This window comes from Fukomys damarensis, unplaced genomic scaffold, assembly GCF_012274545.1.
Source record: "Fukomys damarensis isolate Sample0158 unplaced genomic scaffold, DMR_v1.0_HiC HiC_scaffold_16, whole genome shotgun sequence".
Taxonomy (NCBI): Eukaryota; Metazoa; Chordata; class Mammalia; order Rodentia; family Bathyergidae; genus Fukomys; species Fukomys damarensis.
This window is the reverse complement of record NW_022900928.1, coordinates 22,256,958-22,271,368: the sequence shown is the minus strand read 5'-3', so window position 1 is coordinate 22,271,368 and position 14,411 is coordinate 22,256,958. Positions and strand designations below refer to the sequence as shown.

At 40.4% G+C, this 14,411-nt stretch overlaps 2 protein-coding genes across 2 annotated transcripts; both read right to left on the bottom strand.

The window, feature by feature from the left end:
* Window positions 1-833: 833 nt before the first annotated feature.
* LOC104856527 (olfactory receptor 6) lies at window positions 834-1,868 on the bottom strand. The gene has a single exon (XM_010615978.2). It carries the CDS (start codon window positions 1,866-1,868, stop codon window positions 834-836), a length of 1,035 nt encoding a protein of 344 aa, XP_010614280.2.
* A 9,651-nt stretch (window positions 1,869-11,519) lies between these two features.
* On the bottom strand, window positions 11,520-12,464 carry LOC104856528 (olfactory receptor 6). The gene has a single exon (XM_010615980.1). It carries the CDS (start codon window positions 12,462-12,464, stop codon window positions 11,520-11,522), a length of 945 nt encoding a protein of 314 aa, XP_010614282.1.
* Window positions 12,465-14,411: the final 1,947 nt, after the last annotated feature.

Here is a 14,411-nt window from a genome sequence, read left to right as displayed (position 1 = left end):
AAAAAAAAAAAAAAGAAATGGGCTGTAAGGGCTGGGAATTTAGCTCAGTGGTGCTGTGCCTGCTTCACAAGTATAAGGTCCTGAGTTTGATCGCCAATACTGAAAAAAAATGAAAACAATAAATGAGCTGTGTAGTTTCAGAAATAAGCAGAGATTGAAAGAGGATTGCAAAAAAAAATAAATATTCTTATTAATATCAACAGTATTCCATCATTAGTAACCCAGTGCCACTACAATTTCTGCTATCTCTAGCATACTATCATCAGTTATCATCACATCTGCACATATCTTAACAGCTAGATTGCTTCTCCTTTCCAGATGTCAATGTTTCTTAGGTAACATAACTTCAAATCTACATTCTCAGAAATAAACCTACTAAATGAAAATAATATGGCAGAGTTTAGAGCCAGACTTCTGGGCTCAAATAAGGGCTTTGATATTAATTAGGCTGAAATCTTGGACAATTTACTTAACCTGTATGTACTTCAATTTCCTGATTTGTGATATCAAGAATCTTAGCATAACTAAATCATTAAGTATTATGAGAAAAGAATGCTTCATGAATGAGTAAGTGCTAAAGACAACATCTCAAAAGCTTGCACTCGTTAAATATTTATTACTATTGTATCATTTCATGGTACTCATAGATATATACAGCGTTTACTGTTAAAGTAACAAATACTATGTACTTTTTATACTTTTTAAATTTTCACATGTAGTGAGATACATACATACCAATATTGTGGTCCTGTTAATATTAAACAGGACAATGATAAATGTCATAGAAATGACTTCCTGCATCGAACACAGTCTTCATCTCAGGGTAGCAGGAGTCAGCTGAGCAGGAGGCACTGGCCACCCCCCAATGTCTTCTTGATAGCATTCTTGACTTCCTGGTTCCTTAGGCAGTAGATGAAAGGATTTAGCATGGGTGTGAGCACTGCATACACAGCTGAAATGAGTTTGTTGGAATTAAATGAAGCAATAGCTCTGGGCCTGGCATACATGAAAATCATGGCTGTGTAATAAATGACAACAACTGTCAGGTGAGATGCGCAGGTGGAGAAAGCTTTGTTCCTTCCCTGGGCAGAGGGTATATGTAGAACAGTGGAAACAATGTAGATATAGGAGAGGACAGTGGTGATAAGAGGGAAAACAAGAATGACAATTGCCAGAGCAAAGTCCACTAGCTCAGCTGTGGACATGCCTTTGCATGCTAGTTTGAGGATTGGTGAGATGTCACAGAAAAAGTGGTTCATGGCATTGGAGCCACAGAAGGTGACATGTGAAATGAAATAGACTTTGATGACTGAGACCATGAAGCCACTCATATAGGAGAAGGCCACCAGCTGCACACAATAAACCGTGGTCATTATTACTGGATATTGAAGAGGATGGCAGATGGCCACATAGCGGTCATAGGCCATGGCTGCCAGGAGAACACACTCTGTGCAGGCAAGGGAGACAAAGAAGTAGAGCTGAGTCATGCAACCTGCGAAGGAGATGTGCCGTCTCTGCAGGAGGAACCCATCCAGCATCTTGGGAACAGTGACGGAGACATACCAGACCTCCAGGAAAGACAGGCTACTCAGGAAATAGTACATGGGCTTATGGAGGGAGCCAGTGACCCAAACAGTGAGCATGATGACAAGATTCTCTGCTACCACCAGTAGGTAGACCACAAGGAAGAGGAAGAAGAGCAGGGTCTGCAGCCATGGGGCAGTGGGGAAACCCACCAGGATGAACTCCCTGACCATAGTGATGTTCATCTCCAAAATTACTATAAGCACTGAGACATTGAGATCTTCTATGGTAACATCACAAGTAATGAAGATGCCTATGGTATCAAACAAAAAATCAAAATACATTGTAATTCAGTCTTCCTATGCATAAGACTCATAAAATAATTTTTGTTGTAGGAACTCTTCTTCAATGTAATGCAAACATTTCCACTAAAGTTTTTTTTAAACAAGCCTCCCTAAACTGAAAATCACCTCCACCTCAGCTCAGAAAATCACCTATTGACAGTGATTCAAATGTTGACATTTTTGTTATTCCTAGCTCCTTTGTCAGTGAAAACAAATACATTTTTTCTCTTCCATAATGACTCCATTTCTGAATCTCATTAGGAATTTACTAAACATTTTATTTCTACCTGAAATAAAACAAGGGGAGAGCACTGTTAAGAAAAGTTCCAAGAGATTAATATTTCAGATTTTCTATCTGTAGCCCTTTACATGAGCACAATTTCTTTAGGGTCTGGAAAGTATTTTACATGAAAATAACTCTTGGAAAATTCCACTTAAAAGATCTACAAAAGCAGGCCTCACCAAAATTTGCTTTCCACTGAACATTCCCCTCCTGAATGGAGACTTTTTTCTATTGCAGTGCCATCTTCAAAAACACAAAACTGAGGGAAGGTAAAAGGTACGAAAAAAGGAATTAAATGTGCTATGTACATGTTCCAAACTTCCCATAAGGAATGTAAATACTACATACTACCCACATGTACTAATAAAAATATTTTGAGGACAAAATGTAAGACTTGTGTCTCACCTTTACTCCTGGAGCGTGAACAGCCAAGCGGCCTTCACGATGCTGGGCTCAGTAGCTCAGCGAGGCTCCAGGAGCTTGTCCGATAGCGAGAGTCACCCAGGAAGGAACACACCAGGCAAGTTGGCTAATAGACCTTTATTAGTCTGGCCAGACGGCACTCCCCAAGCCAAGTGGCTCAGAGAGGCGGCTAGCTCAGAAACAGAGGCCACTTTATATAGGGCTGAAGGGGGGTTTACATATAAAACTTACGGGAAGAGGACAAAGGCAAAGAAGCAGTCATTCTGACCTAGTGGTTATCAGGCACATACTTGACCGTCATGTACTAATGATTAGCAGATTGCTCATCCACTGTTCCATTTACAACTTAGATTATAATGTTCAGAACATTCAGACTACAGGCATGCAAAGAGTGACACAATCCATGTTGAGTCTCTGTGTTCACTATAGTCTCCATCCAGCCTTCCAGCTACTTCAAAACAATTACCTAACAATTCACAATTAATCATTAGTTATCCTATAAGGGATGGGGGGAGCGACAGTCTCTAGGTCATTCGCTGGTCAACATGGAGTCGCTCTGGTTCAGTCAGGCTCTTACAAAAATAAAAATAAAAATAAAAATGCAAAGCCTTGTCCTTTATGACTATGAACTAAATGGCCTGAACAATGACAGGCAAACCTATGGATATTGATATCACTTGAATTAACAAGTGAATTAATGGAACCTTTGCAGTTTTGAAATTCATAGGAAATAGATTATAGGCAGAGAAGAGAGATTTCTAGATCTCTATGGACAGGAGCAACATGTCAATTAGATTGTATATCTTTGATACATTCAGAACTTGCCCTCCCAGGATACTTTCACAATAAATGTATTCACAAGATCTAAATGATAGAACCACCCATGAAATGACAGAATTGAAGAGATACAAGAGGGTAAGTGTGTGCAATAAAAAGGCTGGTGGATCTTTTAATGATGGACAGCAGTGTGTGTGTGTGTGTGTGTGTGTGTGTGTGTGTGTGTGTTTGACAGAGACAGAGAGCCTACCTTACAAATTAATTTCATTAAACATTTCAATTATTCTTAAAGCCCGTGATCAAGTTCTGCCTTTAGATCATTGTTTACTTTGCTAAACCCTTGTCCACAAGATAGTTTGCACAAAGAACATGATAGACCATTTAGATGTTAGTGTGAAACCCTCCTGGACTAGAGATCATCTGGCCCTAACTCATGGCAAGGGCTACAAGGGTGAAGTGCTGAGATATACTTTATTGGCACCCTGTTGTCTTTTCATAGCAGTACATTGTCATAGCTCAGCACTCTTGCTGGTAGCAGAAGATTATCTCTTGTTCCCTGCCTCCAATCTATAATTTCATTTCTGAAGAAGTTTACTAGTAAGTGGCTCCATGCCTCGTTGTTCAGTCAAATGCTTTTCATGGAGAAAGGAACTTCTGTACTATTAGAGAAGAGTTAGTTTTAATCATGATCTAGTCCTAGTAGGGAACAGCATCAATATAGGGGTTCTTACTCATTGGGCCATTCCAGTATTCCACAATTCTATCATCAGGCAAACAATTTACTATGCATTTATCTCTGCATAGAATTGAAGAGCACTGGCACTAGAATCAGGGCTAGGTCTGGATTCTATCAGTAGCAGCTGCAAAATACTGTATATACTTCCATAACCTCTGCTATAAAGTGGGAAACATTTACAACACCTACCTCAGTGCATTGTGTTGTAAGCATAGAATGTGATGATGTGTGAAAGTAAATATAGGACTTAATAATTACTGTCTATGAGCATTGGCTGCTATCATATAACACTAGAAACATGCTTGTTTATTCAGTTGTGTTTACTCACACATGCTTACTCACATGTGCTCATAAACACATAGAGTCATTCATTTTCTCTCCTTTACTCACTTTTCCTGTTATATTCTTCGGAATAAAATGACCCGAATTTGTTAGCAAACCATATTATAAAATCTGTGAATATCTTTTGAGATACATATTACTCATGTATTCTTCCAAATTTACTTTTTAGTGAAATGTTTACTGCTTAATCACAACCTTATTTCCTCTAATATTTTCCTCAAGTTTTTGCAACAAATATACCTCCAGTGTGCTCTAGTTTGAAACATGGAGAGATGCAGAATTGTCTCATTCTATTGTTCCTCTTGTAAAAGCAAAACTCTAAGCTCTGGGCTTGCTGTGTTGTTGGCAGGATTGTGCTAAATGGTATTTCTTCATTGTATTCTAGGAATACTTTTGTACAGTTCTGCATGTGCTTGTTCTAAAGGGATAATACTAACATCTACTGGCATCTCCTAGAGCATGAAATGTGTCTTTTGTGCCCTCGTCTAATAACCAGAAAATTAGACTCTGCTCAAATTTCCCCAGTAGAGCAAAAATATGAATCTTAATTTCTCATAAACTTCCCCCAAAATACTCTTTCTGCTATTCAAGAATGGTACCTTTAGCCATTTGGCCAAGTCCACCTTCATTTTCTTTGGAGCTATCTCCAGGAATCACACAGTCTTTCTTGGTATTGCCATTTGTTCACCATGATCCAACTGTCCTCACTCTGAGAATGGAAAATTCTTCAGATCTGTACACTGGTCATGGGAAAGCAATGGTGTGCAGATTCTTATGAACCCCAGAGGACCATGTATAATCTTCATAGTCTGCATGATGGGTAATGCAGCTCAAAGGCAAAAAGAGAGGAGCAGGGACAGGGTAATATATTCACTACTTGCCTGCCTTTTTTCCACGTCTTGTCTCCAGGGACCGGCTTATACTAAGTCTGTGCTAACTCTAGGGAAGCTTAGTGTGTATTGCCAACACTATGTCCAGGAGAACTGAGAAGTTGAATTTCATCTATCTTCAAATTTGTGTTTAATATAGAAACAAGATTATTTTTATAACTGTAGGTGCAGTGTGGTCCTTTCACTTATGTACTTGTATATGCAAGTGTTAAAACATGAAATTACTCAGAAATGAGAATAAGAAGTCTATGTGAGTTATAGGTAACATAGAATTTCCTTTATATATTCTTTACATAAAATATATTTACTATTTGTACTGCTTCATTGTTTTCTCACTGTATGTGATACTATGCCACATAATTTCTGGAATAAAAATATGAAGGTCTCTGGGAATTTATGATATTATAATAAAATGAGAAGCATACCATGTAATTAGATGATATGTGCCATAAAGCAAAAACCTACATAGGAAACACTAAAAAAAACCCAAAGAAATCACACAACACTACCAAAAAATGATTAGTTCTCAAAGGAAGAAAGCTTCTAGAAAACAATTAACAAAATTGACAGTGGTAAATCCTTACATATCAATCATTACACAAAGTTAGTAAATTATGTAATGAAACAACACTCCTGATTATTACTTTTCTGGTGTACAAAAATATGTTAATGTTTTCTGACTATACAGATCTTCCAATACACTGTTCATGACAATAACCTTTGATCCAGGTATTCGCCCTTCTCTTCTGTTCCACCTACTCATGATTACAGGTACATTTGTAGGCCCATACACTTTCCTTAGGTGGCATCCTATCAAAAGGAAATAACTTAAGTAAGAGTTTCCAGTTTTTTGTTTGTATGTGTTTTTAGAGGGGAATAAATACATTTAACAATGACTATTTTATACTATGATACATATATATCTAAGTTTGTTCCAAAGATAATGACATCATGATTATCACGCTAAAAATATTATTATTATTATGTGTGGCTCCTGATTTTCTCTTAATATTCTACAGGAAATCAACTACTAAAACAATGATAATTGATAAAAGTAACGGTTCTCTAACTATATTTTAGATGCCAGGGTGCTTGCTAAATGGATTAAGTTATGATAGTTAAGCTCACTGGTCCTACTGTACTATTGATGTCACTGATCTCTTCTGGGTGTTCAACCACCAAAGGGCAGAGACCAACATTAAAAGGCAAGTGGGCTAAGAAGACCACCAATATTTTGACCTTGGCCCTCCAAGGTCTTGGAAGATCCAAAGTATGAAGGAATCTTTTCATCTTTGGTAACCTTACATCTTTGGCAAGTCACCCAACCTCCTGAGCAGGGAGATTGCTGGGCACCAGAGGATAAATGCAATGTGTGCTAAAGGAGGGTCACCATGAGAAAAAATCTCCTACACTTTCACTAAAAGTAACTTGGTCAAGCAAGGTCCATGACCCATCCTAATGGCTAACAATGACAGGAGCTGAGGGGCTCTGTGCATGGTTTCAAAATAACGCCTAAAGTGACTTTACTGACCTTTACAGATAGGAAGATGTTCATATTGATTAACACAGGTCTCAGTTTAACTTGGTCTTAAACACCCAGCAGAAAAAAATAACCAAAAGAGGCAGTCAGTGAACAGGCACTAGCGATAGAGAGACTTTTGAGGCCCACTCCACCTCCCTATAAAGGGATAGATCTCCAAGTGGTAAACCAGAGAGCAGTCTCAAAAAGGGCTACTACACCTATTAAATACCACTCTCCACTATCTGCCTGTCAATATCTCAGACTGTTGGATGTATATGTCCCCAATTCCCATCCCCCTAGACTTTATCCTGTCTGTCTCAAATATTGGTAATTTGTCCACAGTTCTGGGGCCCTTCACTGTGGGCCTCGCACTCCCTACACAAACCAGTAACGTGACAAGCATGGGGCAAAATGACCACATCACTTGTCTTGCTTGCTCCCTCCATCTCAGAAGAGCGTCCGATCTGCCTGTCCAACGGCCTGTACTTCATATGTAATCAAGAGGCTTTCCGATGCCTCAATCAGCCTGACGTTTTCTGTTACATAACCTTCCTTAGCCCTCCCTTGACCATTTATACAGAAGCCCAGATGTCCAAACAAGTTCTCCCACAGAACACAATCAGGAAAAGGGCAGCTTCCCTTCTAGTCCCCTTCTTAGTGGGAGCGGGGGTCCTCACTGGGATGGTAACAGAGATAGCAGGCATGTCTACATCCACACATTTCTATCAGGCCCTGTCCATAGAGACTTCAGAAGACATGGATAAAATAAGCCAGTCCTTAAATATAGTACAAGATCAAATAAATTCTCTAGCAGCAGTCATGTTACAAAATAGGAGGGCCCTTGACAGGCTGACAGCGGCCCAAGGGGAAACATGCCAGGTGCTAGGTGAAGGATGCCATTATTTTGTTAACCAGTCAGGGATTGTTAAAGCAAAGGTTAAAGCAGCATATTGAAGAGCCAAAGACTGTGGAATTCTCAGGGAATAGACCAAAGCTCTTCCTGGCTTCACCAAATTATGCCTTGGCTACTTCTCTTGTTGGGCCCACTGGCTTGTATATGTCTTTTAATCATGATAGGGCCCTGTCTATTTTTCTGTTTTCAAAAATTTCTTACAGGAAACCATGAGGACATTTACCAAACAGACAGTCACAGAGCTCATCCTGGTGGGGTATTGTCTGCTGCGGCAGAGAGAAGCCCCCACCTACTGTAGCCCCCACCAGATCCAGGTTTAGCCCCAACCTTCACCCCTTTGTCAGCTTGAAGCAGCTCCAGAAGAGACCTTTGCCCAATAACTGTAAAACAAAAGCCTGGAATGTTAGATTTCCCTCACCTTTAGATGGCCATAACTAGTGATGGTACAAGTCCCTCCCAGTAATGTCACAGCTCCTCCAATCCCCAGCCACTACATCACTCATTTCCACCCCAGCTCCTATAATCCCCAACCCAGTCCTATCAGAAGGGCTCCCTGTCCCAGCCGTGTTACTTTCTCTCGTTTGTTCAGAGACAGCCTGGCAGATCCTCCCCATAATAAAGGCTTGCTGTGGTTCTGGTAAAAAACAAAACAAAACAAAACAAAACAAAACACTCGGGGAGTGTTAAGAACAGGGCAAAGCCACAGTCCCTTCTGTCTGTCTAGTTATTCACAGCCTCAGAAGCTCTGGATTTCTGCTATTAATTATGCCTGAAGCAACCATAAAACCTAGAATTTACTGCTACAAGTTTTGCAGGGACTAAGGTCCGGGAGATGTGTCTATGCCTCACTGAGTAGCCAAAGGCAACTGAGAGGAACTGAGGCAAGGGCCTGAAAATGAGGAATCCTAGAGATGCTTTGTCCAGTCCTTGAGGATCTGGGGGTCTACAGGTGATTAACTGGAATTTGGTGGAGGGGAGTGAACCCAGCCTTCCCTCTTCCTACTGCTTTCATCTTCTTTGTCTAAATGCACATGGTGAGTTAGCACTGATTCCGGGAAGGCTGGATCACTCATCTTCATGGAATGAACATATGGAACACAAAAATCACAAAAGTATAGCTGAGTCCAATAGGATTTTTATTTTTAGCTTTTTAAGGAATCTCCATACTAATTCCCACAGTGGTTGTATTAGTATATGTTACCATCAACAATACAAAAGAGTTCCTTTTCCCTACAACCTCTTCAGCATTTGTTGCTTTTTTATATTGGTCCATTTTAGGTATACAGCACAGTTACATTCATCATTGGGATGTTGTACCTTTACATGACAGGTCTTGGTTTTTATTTTTTCCCCATTCCCCTAGCTTCCCTTCCTGTCGCAAGCCGGCGACGCAGAGCACTGTCCCGCAGTGCCTCAAACCTGAAAGAGCAGCGGGGTGGAGATGGGGCAGAGAGAAAGGAAGGACGCCAAGACAAGAGTCTGATCAAGGCGACGTTTATTGCAAACAAGCATCAGCCTTTTAAAGGCACATCAACAGGAAACACCTGACTCCTACAGCTAACGTCAGATCTTTAACAGGAAGTACCTGACTCCTACAGATCTTTGGCTATCCGAGTTTCTCTCGTGCAGGGTCAGAAACAAGTTTAACATGTGCAGTCCTTAAAGAGGAACAAATGTCACCCTTCAAAAAGCCAATGGGCCATGGCTGGCTTCCCACACCCTCCCCCATCCACCCTTCCCTATTTACAAAGACTTTGTTTCCTTTTCTCTTCCCTTTTTACCTTTCCCCTACCCCTCCCATTTACCCAATACCTTTAGACCTTTTCTTTGTAATACAAAATATCAATTATACATTTTGACCCTTATTTACACTTTGTTTATTTTTTTCAGCTTTAATTGAGTTTATTGGTACATTTTAGGGATACAGTACAGTTACATTCATTGTTGGGATCTTGTACCCCTACATGACAAGTCTTGATTCTCATTTTTTCCCCTTACCCCTGCCCTCCCTTCACCCCCTCCTCCCCTCCCCATCTACAAACATTTACTTTTAGCTTATTTACACCAGAGAAACTATATGGTATTTACACATGTGCGTCCTATTACTTTCACTTAAGAGTATGTCATTGCCGGAGACCCCTGTAATCAGGTTCCAGTACCCACCTGTCCAGTGTGTGATGCAAGCCTGAGTAATAAATATACCAAGAGGCAGAGCTAAGACTGAGAAAGCAGGGTGCCAGGATGACCAATGTCGGGGCAACCAACAAAGGTGCTGGTCAGTTCCAGGCACTGACTTTTATTGTCAACCAGTTGGGGTAAAGGCCAGATGTGGTTTCTATGGAAATTAACATAAACAAGGCTCAGAAAGATAACACAAAGCATTCTCAAATTAGGAACAGAATAGTCAAAGTATATGGTTGTAATTGGAATATTGCCCTTCTAGTCTGAAGGTTTTAGTTGTGGGAATGGAATTTGGGTGAGAGGTACTCTGACCTTGGTTCATAGGCTTCAGCCAGACTCACTTCTCAAAACAAGCCAATTGTGGGGTTAACTCTTCACAGCCTGCTTTGGGTGTAATCAATATTACAGTCCTCTGCAGTCATTCTTTCTGGAATAAGATGGAATCTCAGTGTTGGTTTGATTTGCATTCTCTAATGGCCAAAGATGATGAACATTTTTTAATCTATCATCCATTGTACTTCTTTTGAAAATTTCCAAAGTTCTTTGTGAACTTCACTCGGTTCATTGCGAAATATTAGTATAATAAAAATTTGGATTGTAAATTCAAACTTCAGAAAGAAATTCATCATAGCCCAAAATTCATCTGTATAGGTTCACCAGGTGCCAAGATACGACATTAAAGAAAAAGAAATAATGGAGACCATCTGTGAAGAAACTTGAAAGGCAAACTAAAGAATCTGGAACTTTCAGTTGGTGGGAACATGTAAATAAATGAAACAAGAGCTCTATTTTGATACTTTGCATATATCAATCACATGTTAAGCATATATATTGTAATAAATATAAATTAAAATTGAATATTTTAAATTGATACATCATTTTAAATAGTTAATTGTCGTGAGCCGGCGACGCAGAGCACTGTCCCGCAGTGCCTCAAACCTGAAAGAGCAGCGGGGTGGAGATGAGGCAGAGAGAAAGAAAGGACGCCAAGACAAGAGTCTGATCATAGGCGACGTTTATTGCCGGCAAGCACTGGCCTTTTAAAGAAAAAGGCCGAACTATTATGGGCTAGGATTACCATAGTAACTTCAACACCCGCTCCACGGGAACGAGGGTTCACACGGGCAAGAGAAAGCAGGCTCAAGAAAAACAAATTAACAACACTTGCAACTAGTAATCATGATTCCCACAATAGGTGGAGGAACTTAACAAAATGGAGTTACAACACCTGACTCCTATAGATAACATCAGATCTTTAACAGGAAGCACCTGACTCCTACAGATCTTTGGCTGTCCGAGTTTCTCCCGTGCAGGGTCAAAACAAGTTTAACACGAGCAGTCCTTAAAAAGGAACAAATGTTGTCTTTCAAAAAGCCAGTGGGCCATGGCTGGCTTCCCACAGTTAATTATCTATAGCTGATCATTAAAGCAATACATAAAAACTATCCTGCTTTTCCATTAAAAATTTTATGCTTTCCTACACTTTGATTTCTTTAGAAATCTTGGTCTGTAGGGCAGTGTTACTATTAAAGAGGACTATGACTTCCTGCATCGAACACAGTCTTCATCTCAGGGTAGCAGGAGTCAGCTGAGCAGGAGGCACTGGCCACCCCCCAATGTCTTCTTGATAGCATTCTTGACTTCCTGGTTCCTTAGGCAGTAGATGAAAGGATTTAGCATGGGTGTGAGCACTGCATACACAGCTGAAATGAGTTTGTTGGAATTAAATGAAGCAATAGCTCTGGGCCTGGCATACATGAAAATCATGGCTGTGTAATAAATGACAACAACTGTCAGGTGAGATGCGCAGGTGGAGAAAGCTTTGTTCCTTCCCTGGGCAGAGGGTATATGTAGAACAGTGGAAACAATGTAGATATAAGAGAGGACGGTTGTAGTAAGAGGGAAGATAAGAATGACAATTGCCAGAGCAAAGTCCACTAGCTCAGCTGTGGACAAGTCTTTGCATGCCAGTTTGAGGATTGGTGAGATGTCACAGAAAAAGTGGTTCATGACATTGGAGCCACAGAAGGTGACATGTGAAATGAAATAGACCTTAATCACAGTAATCATGAAACCAGTTACGTAAGACAAGGCTACCAGCTGCACACAATAAACTGTGGTCATTATTACTGGATATCGGAGAGGATGGCAGATGGCCACATAGCGGTCATAGGCCATGGCTGCCAGGAGAACACACTCTGTGCAGGCGAGGGAGATAAAGAAGTAGAGCTGAGTCATGCAGCTTGCGAAGGAGATGTGCCGTCTCTGCAGGAGGAACCCATCCAGCATCTTGGGAACAGTGACGGAGACATACCAGACCTCTAGGAAAGACAGGCTACTCAGGAAATAGTACATGGGCTTATGGAGAGAGCCAGTGACCCAAACAGTGAGCATGATGACAAGATTCTCTGCTACCACCAGTAGGTAGACCACAAGGAAGAGGAAGAAAAGCAGAGTCTGCAGCCATGGGGCAGTGGGGAAACCCACCAGGATGAACTCCCTGACCAGAGTGATATTCATGTCCACCATGACTAAAACACTGAGAGATGCTGAAGTCTTCTATGGTGACCCCACAAGTAATGAAGAAATCTATAACATCGGTCGGTCAAAGACCTTGACCCTGTTTTCCCAGTGAGTGAGATTTGTAAACAACGGATTGATATACTTCTTGAAATGTGAGTTGATTTTATTTGTTGCTTGGTTTTTACTTAAATGCTAAGTCTCTCTGACTGAAAAGTTCTCTTCCACTTTTGCCTGTGATTACTTTTACTCACCTGATGTCAATGCTTTTAATGTGTCCCACCGGCAGCTCATTTTCAATGATGATGGACAATTGCTCTTTGTCTCTTGTTGCTTTGCATTCTCTGTTTAATGAGGAGCTCAATGCATAAACGTGTTCCTGCTTAAAAGGAAATGGAGAATAGCACAGTGTCAGTAAATGTTCTGAATGTTTAAGATTTCATGAGCCTTAGCTGCCACATTTTGAGTCACTCAAGCTTCTCCAGTAGAGACTCCATGGGAAATTCAACGTGAAAATAAACAGTGAAAACATTTCTGAGTAGCTCCAGCACTGACTTCATGTAAGTGAATGAAGTGCGAATGTTTTAGTTATTATATATAGGCAGTACTTCATAGTTCAATTTTCACTTATTTATCCAGCCTCATCTCTTGTGATGCTTTCAGCTGTGTCCAACCTGTAGCCCACCTTTTTTAGCCTCTTTTTTCTTTTTTAGTGAAGAATTGTCTTAGTCCACATAGAAAATGCATAATAGTCAATATATTTTTAATCAAAACTTTTTCATATTTTATATTTTTATAGTAACATTAAAAAGAGGACAGAAAGATAGGGGGAGCTGCAGGGTAGACGTAGATGCATGGTATTCTGTGCCCCAAATACATTCAATGCATTTTTGTTGTCCATGTAAATTACAACCTCTCTTATCCCATTGTTTTTACATCTAGCATTAGCTCTTCCTATTATACCTTTCTCAATCTTTACTTGATGATTCAAGATTTATGTTTTCCTTCAAAAGACAACTTCAATAAGAGGGTCAAGTGTTTCACTTGCACTTGTTTCCTGATGAACTCTTCTTTCTCGCGTGGAGATTTCTTCCATGACTTCAGACCTTGCCTGTCATGACTGTGACCCAAATAATTAGAATGATGCCTAGAAAACACATGCATATTATTTGCATATTGATTAACAAGTGAATGAACAAATCACTTGCGACTTTGGGATCCACAGGAAATAGGTCAGAGGCAGCAGAGACAGAGAGTTTTGTGTCTACAGTGGCTGGAGGGATATATATCTATCAGACTGCACAACTTTGACATAGCCAGAACTTGCACTTTCAGGATTATTTCATAACAGACATATCCATAAAAACATTGAGGACATTGGATCTGAGCCCTGGTCTGTCTTCACTTGGCAAGTCAGTGTTCCTAAATATCCACCATTGTGTCAGGCTCTGAACCAGAGGGATGGGGAGAAGAAGGAGGGCGTATGGATGTAGGACTAGGACAGGTGGATCTTGTATAGCTGGAAGACAGAAAGTTTTTGTGAGTATTTCCAGCTGCCTCTTTGATCAAGAAAATAGGTTACCATAGTGTTATCTCGTGAAATATTATGCAGTAATGTGTATCTCCATTAAATACTACCCTCATCCTTACAGACTGGGTTTCATTCCTGCCTTCAGTCATTGCTTATGCTTTCTGCCAAACTGTCTATAACATTTTCCATCAAAAGGGTGGTAGGCCAACAAGATCCACCGTTTTACCCAGTTGAACTATAGATTTTCTGACCACGGCTCATGGCAAGGGACTGCAGGAGGAGGTGTTGGAATACATAATATTGCTATTACCACCCCTTTCCATTGCAGCACTCATGGTCAGAGGTCAGCATTTCACACTGATTAAGAGAAGATTGTCCCTTGTCCCCTGGCCTCCAACTACCCCTTCACCAGTGAACTACTTCCG